At 40.3% G+C, this 25,918-nt stretch overlaps 1 protein-coding gene across 6 annotated transcripts in view; it reads left to right on the top strand.

Moving 5' to 3' along the window:
- The first annotated feature begins 202 nt into the window (after positions 1 to 202).
- The window catches only part of CADM1 (cell adhesion molecule 1), a 340,006-nt gene continuing 314,290 nt past the window's right edge, over positions 203 to 25,918 (top strand). For all 6 annotated transcript variants that reach the window (XM_037841528.1, XM_037841527.1, XM_037841526.1 and 3 more), the window contains exon 1: positions 203 to 340. In XM_037841528.1, the coding sequence (XP_037697456.1) occupies positions 208 to 340 (133 nt within the window). In that variant the 5' untranslated portion in view covers positions 203 to 207. The remainder of the gene's footprint in view (positions 341 to 25,918) is intronic.

The raw sequence follows: 25,918 nt of genomic DNA, 5'->3' as shown, positions 1-25,918 counted from the left end.
CCTAGGTGGCGCGGGCGCGCCGCCGAAAGCCAGCGCCAAAGGGCGGGGTGGGGGAGGGGGCGAGTCCTCCGGGAGCGGGGTTGGGTTTGAGGCGCTGTGATTGGTCTGTCCGGACTCCGCCCTCCGTGCATGTCATTAGCATATCATTAGTTGTCCGCTCAGGCTCGCGAGGAAGCCACGGCCGCCAGTCTGAGGCAGGTGCCCGACATGGCGAGTGTTGTGCTGCCGAGCGGATCCCAGTGTGCGGCGGCAGCGGTGGTGGTGGCGGCGGCGGCGCCTCCCGGGCTCCGGCTCAGGCTTTTGCTGTTGCTCCTCTCCGCCGCGGCACTGATCCCCACAGGTAGGTGTGGGCTTCAGCGGGTTGGTCCCCTAAATCTCTTAAAGCACCCCAGTAGCTGTAGCCATGGAGGGGGGAACGTTTCCATGACAACCTTCTCCCACTTCCTAAATCCGAACGGAGCGAGTGTGGAGAGGAAACTCAGGGGTGAGATGGAAGGGACCGAAAAATCCGTGATTCCCTTCTTCCTTGCCCAGCAGGGTATGAATGAAAGCCCTTAGGGACAGCTGCACCCACACCTTTTCTTCCCATCTTGGTGCGGGTGTGGAGTGGAGTGAGAACGGGGGGCTCCAGGGCCAAATAATATGGGGGAAGGGGATGTGCCGAAGGAACCCCCCACACCTACCGGACCCTCCTAAACTCGCTGTTGTCCCCGTAACTTGCAGGTCCTCTCATCTCCCAGGGCTGCCCGTTTGCCCCCACCTCTCCATCGGACCCCTCCCCCCCAGGTTCTCCATCCCCCGAAGCTTCCCATGGCTTACTCCCAGGCGCCTTCGGCGTGATTCCTCACCGGTCTACAGGACATCCCCAGACTTGTCGGGTCTTTCCTCAGCTCCCCTCGTTCTGCTTTTCTCCCCTCTCCCCCGAACTGCACGCCTCTAGTGTTTCCCTCCAGCCCTGGATCGCAGCCCCTCCGCTCCCTCCCCTCGGCTGCGGGTCTCCCTGGCCGAGCTCCAAGCAGGGAAAGTTCCCCGAGCCCGGCCCCGCAGGGGGGCGGCTGCTGTCGCCGCCTCTGCGGGAAGGAGCCGAAAGCCCGCAGCCTGCCTGCTCCGCGGCGTTCTCCGCCACGAGTGGGGACACCAGATTTCCAGGCTTCGCGTCCTTTTTGGCAGCCCGAGGTGGGTGGAGGGAGCGTTCGCGGCCTCTGCGGCCGGGCGGGGACCTGCGGGCCTCCGGGCGCCTCCAGTGTGGAGAGCTGCCTTGGGAATCTGCCCAGGGGCGGCTCTGCACGCCCGGCGCCTTTCCCGAAGACGCCGAGCGCTGGGTAGGAGCACGATCTGTGGCTGCCCGCGTGCCGGGCGCGTTGGCGCGGTTGGGAAAGAAGAGGGCAGTGTTTGCTTTTGCTAACAAAAGGAAGCTGGAGCTTTTCCCCGGCGGTGAGGCCGGCAGTACTGCACCCTGCCTCCCCTTCCCTCCACCACGCCGCGCTCGGCAGCCGCACCGCGTCTCCGCGCCCCTGGCCGCCTGCTGCGGGCTCCAGGCGGGGAGCCGGGACCGAGTAGCACGGGGCTGCGTGGGGCGGGGGAAGGTGCAGGAGGGGATGCAGCAGGACTCTGCGCCTGCAGATCCCCTCCTTGCAGCTCGGGAGCTGCCAGGACACAGGAGCAACAAGTGGCGGAGGAGACCGAGAGCTCGGCCCCCACCTGCGGAGCCCCGGCCCAGGCGGGCGCAACGCTAGGGCCACCGTGCCTCTCGGAAGACGCCTCTAAGCTTGGGCTGTGCCTTTTGTTTACACGCTAGAGGACACACAGTTATGTAAACACCGCAGGAGACACGCTGTAGGAAATGGGGATGTCTGGGGGTACTAGCTTTGGATTTGGGGGAGGGGGTTGGGTTTTTTGCTTCCCCCCAACACAGGCTTGCGGAGGAGTTTGCTTTGGAGAACCTATTGGGGCCGTATAGGGATGGGAATCTGGCAGCAGCTTTAGTTCTAAAGCTGAGAATTTTTCTTCCCTGCCACTGTCTGTCTCCGGCTGTTGTTTATGTTGTTTTTCCTCTGTGAATTCTTAATTTATGAGTTACGAGATAATTGGGTTCAGCCGATGCTAGTGTGGTTACAACTTCATTTCGGGTGATGTCTCTGACTGGATGGGTTCAATAAAATGTTCCTGAAAGAGATCCCTCATGCTGCTGCATTGTAAAAAGCGCCAATGTCAGTTAAACGTGAGCGTGGGTAAAGGCTCAGTAACTGGCGCATGATAGAGGCAACAATAGACTTGTATTGGCTACAAAAAGGCGGGGGGTGGAGGGAAGCGCTGGTCCGGGATATTGCCTTTCGACTAAAAAATGGGAGCCGTGCAATGCCGTTTGGCAGCAGAGGAGGATTAGATTATGCCTCCCCTGTCAAGAATGCTCATTGAAGGCACCGGGTAGTAGCTACAGTACTATATTTGTAACTGTCTCGCGGTAAGAAGTTGTCTTCCGGGCGAGGGATCTATGCTGACTTAGAAAGGAGCGGTCTGGAACGCAACAGTGCATGCTGAAAATTCTGTTGCTAGTTACCATGGAAGCAGCTTCTTGCTCTTTGTGTTCAAATTAGAAAGTAATTGGGTTTGATTTGTAGTGAGGGGGTGAGAAGAGTTTTTTGAAGTGTTTTTCTTTTTCTTCCTTAATGCTTTTTTTTTTTTTTTGGTTTGAGTTTGAGAGGGGGTCTTTAGTCCAGCCACTGGTCCAAGGCTCGGATGGGGTGTGGTGGTGGATGAATTTCACTTGGGCACCGGTGGGACCTTTCTTTCTCAGTTGTCTTATTTTAAGCTTTCTCAGAGGCTTCCAATTCTCACTGCGAGGGTTAGAGAAACCTGTTGGTGCTGCCTTTTAACTTCATTAAGCTTGTTTCATTTACATCCTTGTTGGGAATCCGAACTAGGGCCATTGTGCAGTGGGTCCTGTGTCTGTTTTCTGCTGTAACTGAATCCATCTATCCCCTGGAGAAAATCTCTCATCCCTCTCTTGGTGCTTGGATGAAATGGATGTTAATGAAATGCAGCTAAAATGGTGTTGCCTAAGCTTACTCCACAGTAGAAATCAAGCCCGTTATGTTTTAAGTGCATGCATGACATTTCCTATTTTCGATCTGAGTGAACCAATGCTTGATTCACCTCCCTCTTACCTTTTTCAGCATGAGAGTGGATGGCTGATGGGTGGGGGTTTGCGGGTGGTAGGAAGCCCGGTGAGGTGGGGTGGGTGGGTGGTGAGTTTTGCTTGTTCTGGCCTGTTGGGGCTTGCATACCGGGGATAGGGACTTCAAAAAACTGCCGCTTTCGCTATTGTGGTTCCCTGCATCAAATTGAATAGCCGCAGGAGGGACTTGGACTTGCACTTGTCTGTGATAGCTTTGATAAAATATCCCTCATTAATGCCACTTTATATTTACAGTGTGTCACTGGAGACGCACAAGGCTTCATTTAGTGACTTGTGTGACGAGACAAGCTTGCATTATTTGCCTGGGACATTTTGGAGGAACAAGAGACCCATTGAGCAATCTTTTGAAATGAACAAATACGAAAAACGGGGGAATAAAAGAGCAGGCAGTTCTCTGGAACAAAGAGCTTTATTCATATGGATGTTGTACATGCTTTATCCAGTTTTCCCCAATGGCCCTCCTGGTAAAGGGGAGTGGGACAGGGAAGAAGCCAACAGGCAAGACACTTTCGCTTCCTCCCTCACTTCCTGACTTCATATTCTTATCGGAGTTGGTCCTGACTCACTGCCTGCTCATCTGTCTTCACTTTCTCTAAAATCCCAGAAGGTAATGGGTTCCTGGGTCTAAAAGGGAGATTTTGAAATCCTTTCCTCCGGCTCTGAATTTCAACAGAAGAAAGTGCTAGCTACCTGTTGAGATTGATGGTCTTTGGAGGATATATTGGTTGTAGGGAAAGAGATGTTACTCTTTTATGACATGCGTCAAGAAGTGGTTGATAGTGAATGTCAGATTGGTAAGATGTCTTGCAATTATAATATTAGCCTTACGATTTCTATTTTTTTAAAAAATTTCTGGGAAATCTAGAATCCAAAATTTTCATGAATGTTACTCTTTTTAGTGACTTTTACCCATACCTGGTATAGTTTAGCCTCGTGCAAAAGTGAATTTTTATTATTTCTAAGCCTATATTGCTAAATGATTTTCAGGCTTTAAAAAATTGATAATATTGCTATTAATATAAACTCTCTGTTTCATTGGGTTTCTGTATCTAACATTTTAATGCCTTATCCACCACTTAGAATTTTTATTTGTAAAAATTGTTGTTGTTGTTGTGTGTGTGTGTGTGTGTGTGTGTGTGTGTTTAACAAAAGGCTCATGTTTATGTGGGGGAACCTCTTAAATTGGGCCAAACTAATCGATACTATGATTTGAATGGAAATTTACCAGGATACAAAGAAGATTTATGAGAGATAAATCCAAAGGGATCCAAATGCTGCATGTCTTTCTTGGAAAGAATAGTACTGACCACTATGCTGGGCATTTTAAACTGAAAAATCCTGCATAGAAAGGAGAAATCACACAGCGACATCTGTTGCGGAATTGAAAATTTGCTGCTTTGAGTTGGAAGCAGTTAGTCCCTTATAAGCATCTAGTGGTACCAGTTAGTGTTTGTGTACTCATGGAAATATATATGTACACACACACACACACAGATACATATACACACATATATATATATGCACACATACCTATATATGCAAATTATTTAAGAACTTAACTCAATATTCATATTCACATTTAAAAGTATTTGATAGAAAATGTAATTTCTTTAGTTTAGCAATAAAGCTATCTTTCTTAATGTGACCTTTGGAAGAATTGGAGATTCTTATAACCATGGAATTTTCAAAAGGAGGACATTAGAAATCATCTGTTGAAATGCCATTGTTTTGAAGTGAGGCAGCCAAAGCCCAGAGAGGGAAGGACCTTGCTCACAGTTGAACTGGGGCTAAGTTAGCTCCAGATCCTGGACAGGGAGCAGGTCCCTTGATGTCCAACCAGTGAACTTTGTGTTCCACCTCCCTGCAGGGCTGCCCAGGCAGGGATATGGATCACGGGTAGATGATGTCTTGGCTAGGAATACTTTGTATTCTGAAGGCAGCAAGATTAATTGTAGCTCTAGGTAATAAACCCATGTATCAGAGGAGTGACCTCTCCGAAGAAAGGACCAATTCTTGGTAAGGTTGTCTTTGGTGTTGACAAATGATTCTGAAACCTCTGGACTTTATTTGGCAGCCACAACACGAATGCCGTCCAAAGGGCCTTCATAAGGGAAAACTCTGGAATTGTATTGCTGTAATAAGTTAGATACAGGAAAACTATGCTTCAGAAGATTCAGGTTTAGATTTTTAATATTTCTATTTGCCTTTTTAAGGATTAGTATTAATGGTAGAATTGGTTCAACATAACTACGGAAGGGTTCTTAAGTCAAGAAGAACACATCTTGATTTTCTTACCAAGTGCTCATCCGTTTTCATTCAGCAGAGAAAAAGCTGAGAGTAAGTATTTTTCTTTTTTAAAAGAAAAAATTATTGCAAGGTGACATTTTTACATTGGTCATATTTCCCTTTTTTTATTTTTCATTTTATTGGGGAAATTTTCAAATATATACAAAACTAGAGAGAATGCTATAATTAACCCTTGTGTGCAAGACACCCAGCTTCAATAATTATCAACCCATGGTCAGTTTCCCTCTCCAAATTATTTTAAGCAAATCCCAGACGGGTTATCGTTTTATCCATAATTACTTTAGAATGAATTTCTGTAAGACGTATCCCCTCTTTTTCCACCCTCATAATCACAGTATTGTTATTTGAATGTAGTCTCAATTAGATATACACAATTTTTGTCCTACCCTTCCTTTACTGAGGAAGGTAGCATTGAAGGGGTGTTGCATTGGGTAAAAAAGCAAAGGGAGAAACTGGAACATGATTATGGCCTGCACTGAGGAGACCTTTTAGTGTGGTTTGGTTTATTTTGAGCAAAATTTTGTTTGGATCGGATAAGATGAGTTTTATTGTTGGGTAAATATGGTTGTGTAAATATGCAGTAATTGTAGCTAATTCCTCAACTGTGGAGTGCTGTGGAAAGCACCCCTAGCAAAATTGGCCATTTCCAGTTGTTCCCATAATGAATACCGTCTATCTGAGGACTTATGTTAGGAAAGGCTTATTTTAGCTTGATGGCTGTGAGGTACCTCATTCGTATATTTATCTTTAAATGTTTCCATGATATAAATGTCTTTGCATTTTGTGAATATGTGGCTGAAAAGAAAAATGTCTTTTTCCATTTCTAACTGGCTAAATACTAATTTCAGCCAGTATTCTGTAACTGAAGTGATTACAAAATGCCTTCTTGGTGTGGGAAACCCATACAACAAGCTGTAAGTATTTGCGCCTTGCTTTAGTGGGATGGGGGTGGTAGGGAGAGAAAGGGTTACTACCTTTACCTTTATTTCTAAATAATCGCTCCATTGATTTAAAATATTAATTTTAAATTTCAGCTAGAAATGTTGGATTGCTTCAGAGTTTATCTCTGAACTTTGGTCTCTCTGGAAATAGGTTGGTTCCATTTTCCAAGGTTTGTGAAATGTGAAATGTGAGGTATTTTTTTTTTAAGAGGCTCTTTCTTGAATGTTGTATTTAACGTGGACTATAAATCTGAAGCGTTTGGTTTTTTGGTTTTCAGCCAAACAAATAATTACACATGAAATGGTTTTGAAGGGTCTGAGTGGCCCTGGCCAGGTAAAAACCCGACTCCTGCACAACTCCTGAGCTGGCCACTGCACAAAAAAAGCACAAAGGAATGCCTGCATTCACGGTTTAGTTAGCACCACGAAAATCGAATAAAAAGCCTTTGTTAGGAAACCCTCAATGAAGGAAAGGACCCACTGGAATGTTTGTAATTACAAGTGGCACCTCCTTGTTTAAATTTCAGAAGCCACAGTTTCTTTTTCAGAGATTTAAATTGAAGGCTCTAGCCAGCAGCTGCTGTTGTGGTTAATGGGCAGTTTCTCTTTGAAGATCTTCCAGTGGTGGTTCTCAAAAGCTTTGGTATAGTTGGCCTTGAAGTAGGGTTAGAAAAAAGGGAGATATTGCTATTTATATACATGCACAGCAAAAGTGATGCGTGACCTTTATTATTACTCAAAAGAGAAACATGAGGTCAGGTTGAGAGAAAGCAAGCACTAAGGAGACCTGTTAGGATCGAATGAGGCGATAATCTTTTGGGAGATGTGGCATGGGGGAAATTTTTTCCTTTTAGTAGATATTTGACTGGAATATAGCCATTTGACCCAACATTTTGATCTAGATATTTCAGAAATGTTAAATAGACTTGAAATGAAAGTGCTGTGCTGTATATTAAATGTTACTCAGTGTTTGAAGTTGATATTCCAGTGACATGGACTTTAAAAATGCCCAGAATAAGTATCTTGCTCCTGGCAGTCTTCCTTGGGAAGGTAGGAGTGCTAATTTCTGTTCAGTTTCCGGCTCTGGACTGCAGCGTCAACTTGGAATTAAGTTATGAGGTTCCTCACAGTGGTGGGGGTGGGAGTGGGGTGATGGGGGGAGAATCTGCCAGTTTTGAGAATTTCCACTTTCCTACTTGAAAACAGAGGGTTCACTAGCCCCCTCTCTCCTATTGTCTGTACTGCATCTCCACTTGCTAGGATTAACCAAAAAGTTAACATGTCAAACATGGAACCTTTCATCTTTTTGCCGTAGACATCAGCTTTTCTCAAAGTCTCCGTTATTGTGAGTGACACTGTCATCAACTAGAATTCCAAGGCCCCTAAATTTGGAGTCATTTTTATCCTCCTTAACTTTCACTCTTGGGCTGAAATAAAATGGGCTGATTGTTTCTCCAGGCTTTCTCTGGAACTGTCAACATCCTCTCTACACCATGTTTTTCTAGCAGAAGATTCCTAGCCGATTCCCCTCTACCCTAGCCTCTGCAGGTCAGACAGAACTCAAGTCTACCCACCTCAGTTCTAATTCAGTTCTTGACATGATTATGACACTTCCCTTTCCAAAACCTAATCCCAGATTCTTGCTTCTTGAATCAAATTCCACATTGCTTTGTCTCGAGGTTTGTCCTTCCTGATTTGCTCTCACATGCCCTAATTGCCCTCATTTCTCATTACTTTTCAGCCCAATCCTGATGGGACTGGAAGACTGATGATTCTCCAGTGAAACTGAGGAAGAAAGTGCTTCCACCGATCAGCCTTCAGCTGGTTGCCATTGCCTAAAACTGCTCTCTCATCTGTTTTCCCTTTAGCTGGCTGTCTTGGTTTATAGGTGTAGGATGGCTGATTCTCATTGCCTACCTACAGAATAAATATCCTCCCTTTGCATCTTTCAGCTTAACTGACATGTACCTCTCTAAAATATGCCCCAACACATTTCTTTTTTATGCCTTACAGGTGTATACATAAGTACCTTTCGTAACTCTAAGCCAAAATCTTTAAGTATTATGGTCATTATTTTAATGAAAATTTAAAATTTTAAAATGCTGAAAATGTGTCGTACCTATCTGGTAGTCCATGTTTGAATATTAGGGTTTCTTGTGACATGAAAATAGCAAAATTGACTTCAATTACAAGCAGATAAAGTAAGACTTTCAGACGAAAATTTCAGTCCCTTAGAAGTAGGAAGACTTCTTAAGGGTCAAGGTCAAAGGGCTTAGTCTAGAGCTGCTGACTTTACATAAACTAAGCATCTCTGAAGATGATCCAAGAGATGGCCACAAGAGTGTTTGGCGCATCCAGTTACTAAGAAGCACTGCCTAGGGAATTGGAAGGTCAGCAGTTTAAAACTGAGGACTTCGTTAGTAATGTCTTAAACACCTTTGATTTGGGAAGCAGTACTTCCTAACTAAATGCAATCACAGCAACATCATGGCAGGCCTATGAATTTGGCCACATTTTGGCTGATGATATAGAGGATAACTCGTCAGTGGCTTAAGAAAAAATGAAACCTTTGTTTCTCAGTGTAACTGCTAAACGTGTTATCTTAAGGATCTTTTCAGAGCCTTTATCTGGTAGTAATATCTGCTGCTATTCTTCCCTTATTTTTTTTTCCTTGTCTGGTGTCTTTCCCCTGTGGAGTTCAGTTCTTGTTAGTAGAAGGTTATGCAGCATGATAATACAGTGATAAAAAAACTTGATTATCATGGAGTATTTTGGGACAGTCTTGGGGGAAAGGTTGCATGTCAAATGTGGTATGTATTTGGCTCCTTGCTGATTATGCCTGTGATAAGTTGAACCACCCAGACGGTTACAGTCATCAGCTTGATTCTCTCTTCTGAAGAGAAAAAGAGCATTGCTTCATTTCTCTTGCAGAAACCCTTATTTAAACAATGAAAACTTCAAAGATAGGGAGGGAAAAAAAAAACCAAGTTAATTTAGTACTAAATTACTGCTCAAATGGTTTTATCTCTTAAAAGGTTCAAGTAGAGATTAGTTTAAATAGCATGGAACTTCACTTTTCCTTTTGCATATCTTGGAAGCAACACATCCTTGTGAAGAGGCCTCTATCCTCTTTCCTTTAGTTCTGTTAGGAATCACATGACTTTTGGTTGCTGCTCATTTCCCTTCCCTGAAGCAAATCTCTCCATCTCTGGACCAGATTGTGACAATTTAGTTTACAGAAGAGTAAATGCTAGTGCTTTACTCACAAGTTAAAACAAACAAACAAACAAAAACCCTAAAAACAAAAACAAAAACAGCCCAACAAAAAAACAAAACAAAACAAAAAACCCTACCTTACATGATGTCAGAAATAAAATAAGATCATATATATGAACATGCTGGAGAAGGAAGTATTTTATACAAATATATAGGGCTTTTATTAAAACTTGCTACTGGTGGGTACTAGGTTAATAGTAATCACTATTGTATATCCCTCTCATGTTTGGAAATATTGAAAGACTATTATGCTAAAAAAATTGATTCAGGATATGTTCAACTGTCTATAGGGTGAAAGAACAAAGTGATATTGAAGATCCCTCCTGGGGTTGAATGTTTTTGGAAGTAAATGGAATCATTGGAGAAACTGACAATGATTACAATCTCAAAGAACTATGCCTTTTATCCCAGAAAGGCCTTTCTTTTATTAAGCCTCCTGTATTTAATATACTACATTGACTAAAGAAATGGTATCTATTTAGCTAATGTATAAGGCAGTTGATAGAAAAATGAATATTTAAAAAATATTTTAAATTGAATATCTGCTTTTATACCAGGCACTGTATTAGGCATATTCATATTTGGGTAGGATCATCCCTGATGTCCAGAAGGTTACAATCAATTATTATTACTATTTTTGTAATCTATTTTTTTCTCAACTTTTCCTTTGCAAAATCTCAAACCCACCGGAGAGTTGAAAGAATATAATGAAATATACCCCAGAATAATCAACTATTAACATTCTGCCCCTTTGCTTTATGTCTTGTCTTTCTAATTAAGTTATACACATGTAGTCACATATCTTTTATTTTTCTGAAACACATGAGAGCAAGTTGCAGACACTGTGACATATCACCCTTGAATACTTCGACATATATTTCCTAAGAATTAGGACATTTTCCTACACAAGCTTAAAACCATTACCCATTCAAGAAATTTAACATAGATTGAATAATATTATTTAACATCTGGTGCATGTTCAAATGTACTCAGTCATCCCATCAATATTCTCTATGTCTGTTTCTTTGTTCTTCCTGATCCGGAGTCCATTAGGGATCCCACATAGGATTTGGTTTTCCTGTCTCTAGTCTCCTTTAATCTGGAACCTTTTCCATTTTTGGAGGGGGGCGGGCTTTCATGGCATTGACATTTTGAGGAGTCCAAACCTGTTATTTGTAGAATGTGCCACAGTTCTACAGATAGTTTGATTGTTTCCCTGTGATTCGATTCAGATTAAACATGTTTGGCAAGAACACTGTATAGCTCACATTGCCACCAGCTTGTTAGGATTGTATCAGGAGGGACATAATATTGGTTTGCTCTATTATTGGTGATGGTAAATTTGATTCCTTGTTAAGGACAGAGATTTAGTCACCTAATTTAGGAGGTATCCACAGGGTTCTCCATTTTTGCCCTTTTGTAATTAATAAGTTATCTGTGGGATATTTTGAGACTGAAGATCATATTCTCTAATAATGTTTCCCCTATTGGTTTCAGCAGCACTGAATCAAATATTAAACACTGGTGGTTACAAAATTGTGATTTTCTAATTCTCTCATTCCTCTATATTGAATAGAGGCATTCTTGTGTAAGGAACTTGCTTCACCCCAAATTTTTGTTTTGAAAATCACTATCGACTCAGATTAAAACAAAAAAAAAAAATTCAGTGTGGTATCTTTCATTACCATCAAATTTGGCCAGCAGGAACCCCTGCAGACTAGTTTCTGTATTCTTTTGACATATCCCATTAATTTTTAATTACTTTCTTATTTTATTTCACAAGAAGATGCTTAGGCTTCCCTTGTATTTTCCCTGCCACAGACCTGGAATCAGCTATTTCTCCAAGGACTCTGGTTCCGTTTAGTGGTGGATTAGTATTTAGATATTCATTGTATATCTTTGCTACTGATTTGTAATTTTTCTAGACTTTTTCATTGGACAGAACTAGGATATAAATATATATATTATATAAACACATGCATACATGTACATATGTATTATATATACCAATTTATTTTTATTTATACATTTAAATCAGGAGTTTGTACTCATACCTTCAATTCCAGTTTAGTATCCCAGGGTTCTTTCTCTCCTTCTTCTATTCCTTTCTTGTATCTGCTTTTTCCAGTCAAGGTCTCAACAACGTCAGTATCCTATACTTAATACAAAAGAGTTTTGGAATGACTCAGCCAAGACCATTATAGACAATTGACTTACCACATAAAGCTCAAGATTTCCTTGCTATTCTTTTTGTTCCCACTGAGGGTGGCAAGTCAGAGTACTGTGTTCACAAATTCACAAATTAATTCCTTTGTGTGTGCGTGTGTGGTTATGTTATCAATCAGATATACAGTTAGGGTCATTCGTTTCTGCGTGTATTCAGTTTTAGTTTTTTTCTTTCCTTGTTGATTTAATTTTAATTTTGGGATATGTAATTTCATTAACATGACTCAAAAATCAAAGCTATGTAAAGAAGTCTCACTCTTTTTCCTATACTTTGCACCTCATTTCCACCTGTCTTCCGTAGTAGCCAGTTTTGTTCACTTCTTATATATCCTTCCTCTTTCCTTTTGAAAAAATAAGCAAAACCTTACGTACATACATTCTTAATTTCAATGGGTGGTTTTGTTCTTTCTTTACACTTTTCCACAAATCTGTGTTAACATCTACCTGTGCCCCTGTGCCCTGTCTCTGTATTTGTGTATTTGACAAATCCTGGATTATCACATTTCTTTTGATGATTTCTCCCCTCATTTGGCTTTATTTTACTTTAGAAGCCTCCCTCCTCCCACCCCCCATTTCAGTTTCTCTTCTGTTTTCTTTATTCTAGGTAATAGTTCTTTTTGGGTAGTGTACACAAGAATGTTGTAAACAATTCTTTTAATTTACCACGTGACTTACAAGAAAGTTAGGACTGCCCCCTTCCATATAACATAGTGTATCTTTGATGTTTAATAACCATGCCTTACCTTGCTTCTAATCAGTCATCTTTTACCCTTCTCCCTCATCCAATAAATTGGTAAATCTGTATCTCAAGTCCTGATGCCCTGATGCTTCCTGTCTTTTATATTGAGGTATAACTTTATGTTATAAAGTGCACAGCTGAGACTCCTTTTGCATCTCATCTTCAGACCATGTTCTAAAATTGCCTATTGGACATTTCAATCTAGAGGTCCCACAGTTATCTCAATAATAGTAACTACAAAATCGTAATATCATTTATTTAGTGTTTTTATTCATGATCTCATTAAATCCTTGCCATCACCTTATAAATGGTTTACCATTGTTGCTTCGTTTTATAGATGAGAGAGCTGAGAGGATGATAGGTATCTTGTCTAAGAGATATAAATAGTAAGTAGGAGAACCCAGGATCTGAACCAGGTCTTTAAACACTTAACTATGTTTTCCTAAAATCCAGGGTGTCTAAGATTGAACTTAACATCTTTTCTCCCAAACCTCCTTCTATCCCATATTTCCTGTCTTGATGAAAGGTACCAACATTTATCCGATGAGTTACATAAATCGGGGAATCATCTTGGAGCACGCTCTCCTCTCCTCTTCCGCACTCCTCCTCCATGACTTAGTAATCCTGCTTATCTCTTGCATCTGCTCCTATTCATTTAACTCTTCACTGTGTTCGTTTACCCTTATCTGCATTTTACAGATGAGGAAAATAGACTTAAACTGGTGTAACAGGCTCTTAATTGGTCTACTGACCTCTATTCTCATCTCTTGTAATGCATCTAAACACTACTTCTAAATAGATCTTTCTAGAACACACATCAGATCTTCACTCTCCAGCTTTAAATCTTTAAATGGTTTCCTGGCACCTTAAAGATGAAAGATTGGCATAGTCTACAGTGCCCTTCATTGTCTGGCTCCTGTCTTCCTTGCCAGCTCTGCACGGTGTTCTTGCTTTAGGACTACTGAAGTAAATGTATCCTAGACACATCATGCTTGCTCATGCCTCCCTGCTTTTTATATGTTACCCCCTGCTGAAGCCTCCTCCTCTATCTGGTTGACTCCTACATATCTTTTGAGGTTCAGCTCAAGCACCGGTTCCTCAAGGAAATTTCCATGACCTCTCAGGCTGGTTAGGTGCCTCTTTGGGCCCTTCTTCTGTACTTCCCTAAGGGCCTTCCCTGACTTATCTCTTTGCTTCTGCCAAACACCCTGCAGTTTTCTCTGTGTACCCCATGTGCATTTTGTGTTTGTCCAAGTTGTTTCTGCCAGCAGAAATGACCTATCCTCTTGCCTTCCATGTCTGCATGTCTAAAGCCAATGCCTTCTTTAAAGGTCCAACTCCAGTGCCTCTTTCTCAAGTCTTGTGTAATTTCCCAGCTTGAATGTAATGTTTTTCTTTAAACTTCATTCCAATTTCTCTAGCCATTCCTTGACACTTAATTATATTTCTACCTTTTAATATGTTGACGTGTCCACATTTGCATGCATCCTACACCCTCTGTAGGAGAGTCTTTGTATCCTTAACAGCAGATAGGACAAGGCCCTACACACAGTATGTGTTTAGTAAACGTCTGTGGAAGCAGTGATGATTTGGAAATTCGGTGTGCATTGCCCATTAAATAATTTCCAACCCTTCCAGCATAAATGTGAACAGGGAACATGATATTAATTCAGTCTTGAAGACCAGTGCAAAAATGAATCGCCCCAGAGTTGTTTATTCACTCATCATTTTCCTGACCCACAATCTGATTTCCAATGTGTATGTCCTATCCATTTTCATTTGTTATGGGGCATAGAATTTGCACTAGGAGTTAGTGTTTTTGAATTTAATTTAGTGGTTGCCTTTTTATCAGCTTTTAGAGCTCTAATTCTTAGTAGAAGTTGTTTGTTCTCTGATGACGGATGAAAAACTGTCAACAAGCCTGACTCTTGTAGCCTGAAGGACTGACTTCTAGTGTGTTAGCTCATACTCGGTTGTTAGGCAATCATAGGAAGGATTTAGACTACCAGCTCAGATAAGAGAACCCGTTTCCATTTATTTAATCATTTGACTGTCCTAGTGACTGGACTTTGAGTCATTGCTGAGGCCATATCGACACTTTAGAATTGAAGCAACAATCCAAGAAACTTTTCTCTGAGGCCATCTGCTCCTCTTCACCTTGGCTTCACGAGAGTCTCGCCTTAAAACTGAGATATACTCTCAGCAGCAGTGTAGTGAACACAGGGAAATTTAAACCAAAATTTAAACCTCAAGGTAATAGTTTTCCTTGTACAGTAATAAAGATATATGTGGCATCAGTGGCTACAGAATCAAAAAACAGATCACAGTAATTGGATCAAACATGAGAAATAGCTTGTTGCTGTGTTTTAAAAAATGAGATGGTTAAGGCAGCCTGTTTTATGGAGATATTTTCACTGTTTGTTTGACTGTATAGAGTGTGCTAAATAAGACCAGCAAAATTAAGCCTGCAACTGATTGAGTTTGAAACAGAGAGATTTCTTTTTGGGTTTTTTGTGGAAGATGGGAGAGATTTCATTTGCAGCAAACAGCGAGAGGGAGTTTCCTCACTTTACCTTTTAATTTAGGAGAAGTTTAGAGTTTGTTCTTTCCTGTGAATATAGAGGTGGAACCCACTCTAACCAGAGTTTGTTGCTGTAATATTTTTTTTTTTATTAAATTCAGTTTTATTGAAATACATTCGCACACCATACAATCATCCATGGTATACAATCCACTATCCACAGTATGATCACATAGTTATGCGTTCATCACCACGATCTATCTCTGAACATTTTCCTTACATCAGAAAGAACCAGAACAAGAATAAAGAATAAAAGTGAAAAAAGAACACCCAAATCATCCCCCCATCCCACCCCATTTGTCCTTTAGTTTTTATCCCCATTTTTCTATTCATCCATACACTGGATAAAGGGGGTGTGATCCACAAGGTCTTCATGTTGCTGTAATATTTTTAAAATGCGTTTGTGACACTGATACATCTATGACCTTGTAAAGACATTTTTGAGGGGAGGGGGGTGGTAAGCCCTTTCTCTCACTGTCACAAGTGATGCCTATTCAATAACTCTAACTTCGTGACAGCCTCGGGAGGGGGAGGAGGACCTATCATAACTAATTTTTATGGTTTATTTCTAAAGTTTTCCCTTCATATTCACATCTATCTATTTAAACTTCTCTTTGCCCTGCCTAAGGCATACATCCAGCCTAGTCTGTGTTTGTTGCTTTAAATGCTTTGAATTTTATGAAGAATAGTAGAATTTTATTGATGCTTCCCTTGTAGCTATATAGCTTTATATTGTCTTAGGTTACACAGCTTACATTTCTTAGGCATTGGGTGCGGATTATTTCAATTAGTTGAAGTTTGGAGAGGGATGCCATGCCTTCTTGATTTCTGTTATGTGCTATATTCCCTTTCTTGGTAGACGTTTTTTTTTTCCCAGGGATTGCATTTTTAAGACGTCTGTCAAGTTAGAGGCATTGAATCCTTTCTTTCCAGCATTGTTCTTGGTAAATATATCTTTATCAGTTGCGACCTACTGCCAAGTAAATAATGATCTGATAGCAATATTCAAAAAAAATGATATCTTTGAAATAAAAATTTTGTCAGTGTGTTAATGTTTAGTATATGATTACTATTATCCAAGAAGAAGAAAAGATTAGTTAATCAATTTCTTCTAGAATTAGTTGGCTAATGCTTCAAGCATCCTATTTAAAAACAATTGCTTCTCGTTCCTGTCAGCAGGATTGCTTATTTCATTATTCTGGTCATTTGCATGAAAACAAGTTGATGATTCTTTAAATAACCACCTCATTCAGTTTTCTTTTCCTCCTGAAATATAATTTTTCAGGCATTATATTCCATTCATGCAGTGGCATAAATCAGGTCTAGGAAGTTAGAATTTCAGACTAAGGTAGTAGCAGAATTTTCCTTCACCTTTTTTAACCAAAAATGATCCCCCATTTTCACATTAATTTACCTATGATTGCATCTTTTTATCCTTATTTCATAAGGTGAGTGCACACAAAGTTATGCTTTAATAGAATATTTTTTAAGATTTTAGGATTTTTTGAAATGAGGTCATCACCTTCAAGATTTTGACCTGAACTTTTCATGAACTAAAAGAGCAAGAAAAGGATAGATTTTTTAAAAAAAGGATGAATATATAATCTACTTATAATGGAATAACGGATCAGAGTTAAATTCATTTTCTAACATTTATCTGGTGCTAGTTCCCAAAGCACTCTATCTACATTTCAACCCAGAGAAGCTCCATGTATATATTAGGTTTTCCCATAAGATTTCCTCTGAATAAAAAAAAAGTTTCACTCTTTTGAAAAGGGTTTGAAAACCTCTGGCCTAAACACAATGCATCCTTCAGGTTCGAAACAATTAGGCTGAGGAGAATAAAGCCCAGTTTCCTAGGAGAGCCCGTCAGGCTGAGGCCAGAGCCCTAGCAGTAACAAGTTCTGCTCATTTGCCTGACCCTTCCTCTCCACATTCCCCTTGGGACCTGGAAGGTGCGGCTCTGGTTGCAGCAGAGGACTGCGTAAGGAGCCAAGATTTCTGATCAGGGTCATCTCTGTCTTTCCATCAGAGGGGTGTAAAGGAGAGAGCTAGCATGGGACTGTGGTGTCTAGAAGGCTTTCCAAGGGCAGCGTTTAAAGGAGGTCTTGAAAACATGGAGAAGATTTCCACCGATGAGGTGAGAAAGAAGGACATTCCAGGTAGAGGAGGAACCACATGAGTAAAGGCTTACTGGTAGGAATGTTAGAATGGTGAGTGAGTGATGGGGTTGGAGAAAGGTAGCTTGGGGCCAGACTGGGGAAAAAGGTTGAATGCCAGGTTTTGATGTAATGCAGGAGGTAATTGAGAACTATTGAAGGTTTTTGGAACAGTGAAGTAACATCAGATTGGTGCTTTAGCAGTGTGAATCTGGCAGTGGTTTGTGGATGAATTAGAAATGGAGAGATTTGCTAGGGGTGTGGTAGTTCAAGCAAGGCCTAGAACTTCAACTAGGGCAGGGGAGGAGAAATGAGAGCGCTGCCTGGATTAGGTGGCTGACTGTCTAAAGGGGATTGAGGGAAAATAAAGAATAGAAATGAAGGTGTGCTTTGATTTTGAGTGAGTGACTAGGAGAATGGCTATTCTAGTTAACAGAAATAAAAATTCATGCAGTAAGTTTAGTAAGGGAAGACACTGAGCTTGCTAGCACTGTGAACTACAGTTGGAACATCTAGGTGAAAATGACCAGTGGTACCAGAATTTAGGAGAGAAGCCATGAGTAGAGCTGGAATTGGAGATTTTTTTTCTTTTTCTTTCTTTCCTTTTCCCTCCTTCTTTCCTTCCTTCTTTCCCTCCCTCTCTCCCTCTCTTCCTCCCTCCCTCCCCCCCTCCTTCCCTTCCCTTTCCTTCTTTCCTCCCTTCCTTCCCCTTCCCTTTCCTTCCTTCCTCCCTCCCTCCCTTCCTTTCTTCCTTCCTTCATTCTTTCCCTCCTTCCTTCCCTCCTTCCTTCCTCTACTAAGTGCCAGATACTACAATAGGAATTAGCAATCATTAGAATAAGAGGAAGTCATTTCCCTAAAGGAACTTAAGGACTGGTCTGAGAGACTGAGGTGAATTTTAAAACAATGGGAAAGTGCTATGAGAGAAATGTCTCTGTACAGCTACAGAAGTCCCCCCCCACCCCGTGTGTGTGTCTGTGTGTGTGTGTGTGTGTGTGTGTGTGTGTGTGTGTGTGTGTGAGAGAGAGAGAGAGGTAGATAGATAGATATGGGAGTTGGGGGGGATGAGTAGTTCAGCTAGACCAGGGAGTCAAGTCAGCTATCAACCTGCAAAGTGTTGATAGTTGAAGTTCTACATTATGCATTTGTTCAGTTACTTACTTAACACACATTTGTTGAAATGTCCAGTATGTACCAAGCATTGTACTAGGTACTGGAGCTGGGACAAGAGTGTATGAGAGATCCTGGGTGTTTTTAGGGGACATGATAAGGAGCTTGTGATGAACACCAGCAGGGACTCGGAGGAGGATCAGAGATGATCATGTGGAAGAAGAAGTAAGAGGTAAAGGGCAGGGTTGATGTGGGGTGTTGTGGGTGCTGAAGAATCACTGAAGGGCCAGAGATTGTCTTGGAAGTACATGAACTCTGGGGAGGAGGGTATGAAAGCAAATGATTTTGACTTAAGTGACTTAGCCAGTCACAGAGCTAGAATGTGGCAACATTGGAACCAGATTCCAGGATTTTGGACTCCCAGGTTCTCGTTGCAGTACACCAGTAAGCCAAATTGTGCCTTTACCACGGTGGAGGAACAATGGAGAGCCTGTCCAGCCTATCCATATTACTTAAAATGTTTAATTAAGATTCTTGAGGTAGTGGTATTGAATAAAAAGCAAATTAATGAATCTCACAACTGTCCTTGTATCTTACATAATGAATGGCAGCTTTGAAAGACTTAAGCATGGAGGAAGGACAGATAGGAGTTGTTTTTCTGGAAGTGTGCTTCTTTAAAAATCACCAACCGAGAACAGAAACAAATCCTGGTGTAGCCCAGGGAACAACTTTCAGAATGGCAGGAGGAATCTAGGTCAGCTTAATGGCAACTCTTAGTCTTTAGGTAGATTAATTTTTGCCACCCTGCTTTTCAACATGGTGTGCAAAGTCCAGAATGACTGTGCCTGGTTCCGTAGCACATATTAGTCAGTGGGGGAATCAGGAATTAAATTGATGTGTGGGAACATTTTGATTTATAGCTGAGTAGTGAGTGTATAGCTCAGGCCTAATATGGCAGCATGCTGAGCTGTAGTCTGCTTTTCTTTAACTCTTCCACGTATATGAAACATCCTTGTGGAATTTTTGCATATTACCTTCAGAAGATGACTCGTCTTTTCTTATAGGTGGGATGGTCAGCGAGTAGTTCAGTTTAGCAGTTGGGCTCTGAGACTTGAGCTGGCTAGTCTAGCATCATTTTTCCAGCCATGCTTTTCCAGTGCTATCTGATAGAACTTTCTGTGATGATGGAAATGTCAGGTATCTCTTCTGTCCAATATAGTAGTCAAGTCACATGTGACTGTTGAGCACTTGGAATGTTGCAACTGAGGAACTGAAATTTTAATTTCATTTAATTAATTTAAGTCTAAATAACCACACATGGCTTGCGGCTACCATATTACATGGCATAACTCGAGGCTGAAACAAAGTAAAAAGTCAACTTCTCATGCTCATCAATAGCTTTAACTGGGTAGAGGAGGTTGGAAGAGGGGTTGAGTTAGAAAATTGACCTTCACTCCAAATTCAGTAGGTTTGTATTGAAACTTGAACTGACCTATCATGGGCCACCCAGATTATGCATTTTCCTCTACTTTTCTCTTGCTTTTCATGTCTAAAAACTTCTGAAATATCTTAATTGTCCTTTGGTCACTTGAAGAATTATCCCTTTTGGCCTTAGAGGGGTATAGCTCATCTAGTGCACAGATTAATAGCTCCAGCTTTGTCCTTAGGAAGCTAAATCTTGAAGGTTGACGTTACGTGACTTTACTGCCGTATGCCGATTCACACTGTTATCTTTTTTTTTTTGGTGATGCTGAAAGTGAGTGAATTGTGAAAAAAACATTATTCATTTTAAATAGTTTTGACTGCCAGGTTAATGTGACTCTTAAGCGGAGCTTCATGAGGTCTGGCCATAGGAACTGCTTTTAACTTGATTTAAAGTTCTTAAACATTCTGAATTGCTTCAGCTAATCTTTTTATACTGAACGTACAATTTCCAGGCTCTTTTTTTATTTTCAAATCCATAACTGACAGCTGCTCAACACCTCATTCAAATAGTTTTAAGAGTTTTAGAGAAAAGTTAGGACAGAATGGATTTACTGACATCGGTTGGATTGAGATATTGTGGATTTAAAGGTGATAGAGGAGAAAGAAAAATATGAAATAATTACTGCATGTTCACTGCTTGCCCAATGACAGTGATTTGAAGCCTAATAACTAATGAAACCAAGAGGTAGCAGAAGGATATATATGTTAACTTTCAAATCTTAATATAAGGAATGAATATTTCATTTGGGAACAAAATTTTCACACTGTCCTTTTTGTTTTTATTACACTTTCAATTGAAATGCATATACACCAAAATCTCTCTGCCTTTTTCTTGATGTACATCTCAAAGCTTCTATGAGAGTATAAATTCCTGGAAGGACCTAACTCTTTAGGGGATTCCATAATGTCTTATACACAGCAAATATTTCTCAAGAGAAACACCTCTGTCATAAGGTCTTCTCCCTTTACTTACAATAACAAATGAAATCACCCCGTGACTCTGCCCAAGAAGGCTCTGTACTATAATGAATATAGAGAAGCTTTAGGATATACTGTTTTTCCAAGAGTTAAAACTAATGTGACTATAAGTTTTATTTTCAGCCTGTTAATGCCTTTTGAGTAAACGCTGCAAGCGGTGAGTGTGTGTGTGTGTGTGTGTGTGTGTGTGTGTGTGTGTATTACCTATTATGTGCTAGACATCGTAGTACTAGGTTTACAAAGATGAATTATTTAGGGTCCCTTCTCTTAAGGGACTTATATTCTAGACTATTTTACAGGATACTGTAAAAACAATATTGTGTGCTAAGTAACCACAATAGACATAGTTTGGGGTGCTGTAGAAGCATAGAAGAAGAGCACCTAATTCATTATGGAGACTCAGGAAAGGCTTTCAGGGGTCCCTTGAGTTGGGTCCCTTGAGGAGGGTAGGAGATTGTTTTAGTCTCCTGGTTGCTAAAACAAATACCATGAAGTGGGTTGGCTTAAACAATGGAAATATATTGACTTGTGATTTTGAGGCTAGGAGAAGTCCAAAATCAAGATGTCATGAAGGCATTACTTTCTCCCAGAAGAAATGGGGCTAGCTGATAGCTATCCTTGGTCCTTGGCTTTTCTGTCACATGGCAGTGCACATGGTGGCCTCTCCTGGCTTCTCTGGGTTCTGTTGACTTTCAGCTTCTTCCCATGGCTTTCTTTCTATGTCTGGATTTCATTCTTCTTATAAAGGACTCCCATGATAGGATTAAGACCCATCCTGATTCACTTGGGCCACCCCTCAATTGAAGTAACTTTACCAAAAGGCCCTATTTATCATGGGTTCATACCCCCAGAAATGGATTAACATTAAAAACATGTTTTTCTGGGGTACATAGTTCCAAGCCACCACAGAGATAGCCTGAGACATGGTATTAGAGGAGTTTTTCCAGGTGGAGAGAGATAACATATGGAAAGATATGGGAATATAAAAGGCATGGTGGATTCTGGAAACTGCAAGTAGATTGGTATGACTGGGGAAAATGTTAGGGAGCAGCAGAATGTGAAGCTGGAGGAGGTACAAGGGAGTCAGATCATGAAGACCAGCTTTATAATAGTGAGGTCATGGAGAGTGTCAGTGAGGGGTGGCGAGGGTGGGGCGGGGAGAATCAAATTGGCTGTATGTGGAATGGATTGAGAGGAGTAAAGACCAGAGATTGGAAGAACACTTAGGTGAGATTATGAGGGCCTTCGCTAAGGTACTGGCTGTGCAATTTGAGAGGAAGTCGGATTCCAGTTGTATTTAAGAGGTCAAGTTTCTTGACTGAATGAGGGAGTGAGGAGAGAATGATGTGTTTAGCTTGATGATCAGATCCTAGCTTGGTCAGCTACATGGGTAATAGGTCCATTAACTGGAGACAGGGAGTTCAGAAGGTGGACAGGTGTGGGAACTAAGGATGATGTGCTTGGTTTTGGATATGTGGGTTTGTGACGTATCCAGGTGGAACACTTGTTTGGAGCCATGGTCATGGATAAGGCTCCTAAGGAGAATGTATACACTGGGTAAGAGCACAAAGAAGAGCTAAGAACAGAACCTCAAGGAACACCAACATTTAACGGTAGGCCGAAGAAGATGAATCAGTGAAAGGAACGAAGAAATTGCTGTCAGAGATTTTGTAGAAAACCAGGAGAGGCTTTTGTCCCAGAAAGCAAGAGAGAAGAAGTTTCCAAGAAGTGGAGTGAGGAACAGTGTCAAATGCTGCAGGAAGATCGAGTAAGATAAAAGAGGCCTGTGAATATAGCACTTAAGCATGTATAGGTCAGCTTTGTCTAAGCAATTTCAATGTAGTGGTGACTGTGGAAACCAAGTCAGTAGGTAGGGCAAATGAGGAGTGAAGAATAGGAAGCAGGAGTATAGACAGGTGTTTTTTAAGAGACTTGGCTGGTGAAGGTAAGGAGAAGGAGAAGGAAGCGGAAATAAAATGTTGGACTGAGGAAACTTAAAAAAAAAAATGTATATATTTTAAATTAGGGAGGGAGGAGACTTATATATGCCATAAAATGAGAGAGAGTACATTGAGAGATTGACAATAAAGACATGAGCTAATCACTGATGGAGCAAGGCCCCTGAAGAGGCTCTGGAGGAGGCATTTGCATGGAGAAGAGGAAAGGGAGAAGACCAGTTTTTCTTCTGAGATGAAGGCAATGGGAGAGAATGAGGATGTATGTAAGGTTGTACCTGGGAGTGTTGAGGACCAGAGGGAGGGAGGACCTGCTTTGGAAAGCAGGAGCCACCTTGTGCCTGCTGATGGTGATGTGTAATGATAAAGAGTAGGATGCTGGAGGGAGAGATGGGAAGATTTGAAATAGCACCTGTGGGAATTCAAGATTGTAATGGTCACCTAAATGAGGTTGGGAATCTTTGTTGTACTGACCCCAGTCCCCATGTTACTGATTGTCCGTCTTTACTTGAGCGCAGACTCAATGTTGCTTTTTCTCACATAGATTCTTAGGCATTGAGGTGTCCCTGGTAGCTTCCTTCCCTTTCAGAGGGAAGGCAGGTCATGGATATTTAGAGTTGATAGGTACTTCAGAGATCATCTAGACTAACGTCCTCATCTTGTAAATGAGGAAACTGAGACTGAGAAAGTTGAAGTGATTTAAGTAAGTACAAAACCAAGACTAAATCACAGACCTGATTTGCAACCCAAGACTCTCTTTTCTGTACCTTTCTTACCTCCTATTTGTGCTTTATGAATAAATCTCATTCGTTATAAATGCTCTTAATTCCTTTTATTGTACACTGGGAATTTTATACCATTTTCTTTCTCTTCCAGTTTTTTTTTTCCCCCTCTCTTCCAAGTTGAAGGAAGCATAACTATATTCTAGGATACTAAAAGCAAGTAAGTTTATGTATTTTTTTCCTAAGTTGAAGTGATATTTGGTTAGATGAAAATATTATTAGGGAGTTGTAAAAGGTTGATCTTATGTGATGCAATGTTTGGAATTGCTATTTTTGTATACTATCTAATTTTTTAAAGATAGGTGGATTTATTCATTTTAACTTTCATTATGCATCCCAAGAGTACCTACTAGGTGCAGGCATTGTGATGATGCAGTAGCAAGGAGTTCCATATCTTTCTGGATTGCCTGTTGAGAATTGATGCTCATATTAATACTTTGTCCATCTAGAATATCAAATAACTTTAGTATAGGTAACTTTTGAATGCCTCTTTGGAATCTGTCATCCGCCTCCTTAGCCCAGATAAAAACTAAGAAACAGATAATAGTAGGTCTATTGGATAAACAGATTTGGCAGGATTGATTTAGTGTGGAGCAGGGGACCCTTAATTAATTATCATTGTTAATAATGCATTTTTCTCCTTCATTTCCAAGAACAAGAATAATTCAGTAATATGATTGATAAATAAAACATAAAAGGTCATTTATGTTTGCCCTGGTAACTATATTTCTTAGCAAGTATTTTGTTTGCCATGAAATGTGTCCTGGGTGATTTACTGGAAGTCAGACTCTGAATGTCATGACTTTTTGTATTTGATTTCTTGTGCAGTCATTTAGGAGTGGTAATTTTGTAGGCTTTTTTTGGGTTAGGTTTTGAAGCTGTGTGTGTGATGGGTATCTTTGTGTTCTTTCTTTCTTTGGAAGACAACAGGAAACTGTGATTACAGTGAGTCTATTTTAGTCTAAGAAGAACTTCTAAGTTTAATGTGGGATTTGAGAATATTTGAATGATTTTGGAATACATGAAATTTCTTAAAACTGAAGTGTTTCTATGTAGAATGTAGCCAAAACATATTTTCTAATAAGTGATCAGTACTGCATTAAAACATACCTTTTGATTGAATTCCTAAGCAATTAGTTTTGAGTAGAATAAATTATTCCCCTCAAAATGTTAAAGATAAAAATTAAAATAATTAAGCAATAAGAGTAATTGTTACTTTCTAAAAGATTTTTGGTAGCATGAATTAAAGTTAAGTGAATAATTTTTTAAAAGTTTACCATATTCTTTGACCTCAAGCAAAAACCCACTTCAAGGAATTCAGCCTTCAGAAATAGTTTTGCAAGTGTACAAACATACATGGAAGGATGTAATTGCTGCATTGTTTTTTACAGCAAATAAATGGAAACAACCCAAAGGTCCATCAGTAAGGGACTGTTTAATCCATTATGGTCTGTCCATATGATGAAATACATTGTAGTCATTAAAATGAGTGATGTAGATCTATGTCTACTGACAGGAAAAAATTTCCACAATATATCAGTTTGTGAAAAAAAGTACAGTGCAGAATACTGTATATGTGGAATGATCCCACTTTTCTTTTAAAAATGTGTAAGTATTTTATATATAATTAATCTATAGTGAGTACTAAGTGGTATATTCATTTAAAATCTGAAGAATAAACACTAAGTTGTTAATAATGGGGAGTGGGATTATGAAGGACTTTTACTTTCTAAGTTATATTTGGATATTGTTTGAAATTTCTGTAATGAATATGTGTTACCTTTGTAATTAGAGGGGAAAAAAAGATCCAAAGCTCACTATTTTTTAAAGGGTCTAGGAAATCAGTCAAAAGGGATGCTGCATGTAAATGCATCAGGCTTTGTAGAAACCTTTTATTTATTGTTCATTTTTATCTAAATAACCTAGTTGTTTAAAGAGGCGTTTATATCTATCTCTTATACCCTTGCACTAATTTATATTTAACTCTTTCCTAGAGATCTGTCATCTGTTTTGTTTTCTCAGGTTTTAGTTGTTTTCCAAGAATGTATTTTTCTTTAGATTATCTCTTTACAAGGTAACCTGTAACCTGATACTATTTAGTTGCTATCGAACATGCTTTGATGGACTTGGTTTTCTGTTAACAGAATTATTGGTGGCCTGAATATTGATGTCTTTTATTT

The sequence above is a fragment of the Choloepus didactylus genome, chromosome 6 (assembly GCF_015220235.1).
Source record: "Choloepus didactylus isolate mChoDid1 chromosome 6, mChoDid1.pri, whole genome shotgun sequence".
Classification (NCBI taxonomy): domain Eukaryota; kingdom Metazoa; phylum Chordata; class Mammalia; order Pilosa; family Megalonychidae; genus Choloepus; species Choloepus didactylus.
Note: the sequence above shows the minus strand (reverse complement) of the source record. Positions and strands in the feature narration are given on the sequence as shown.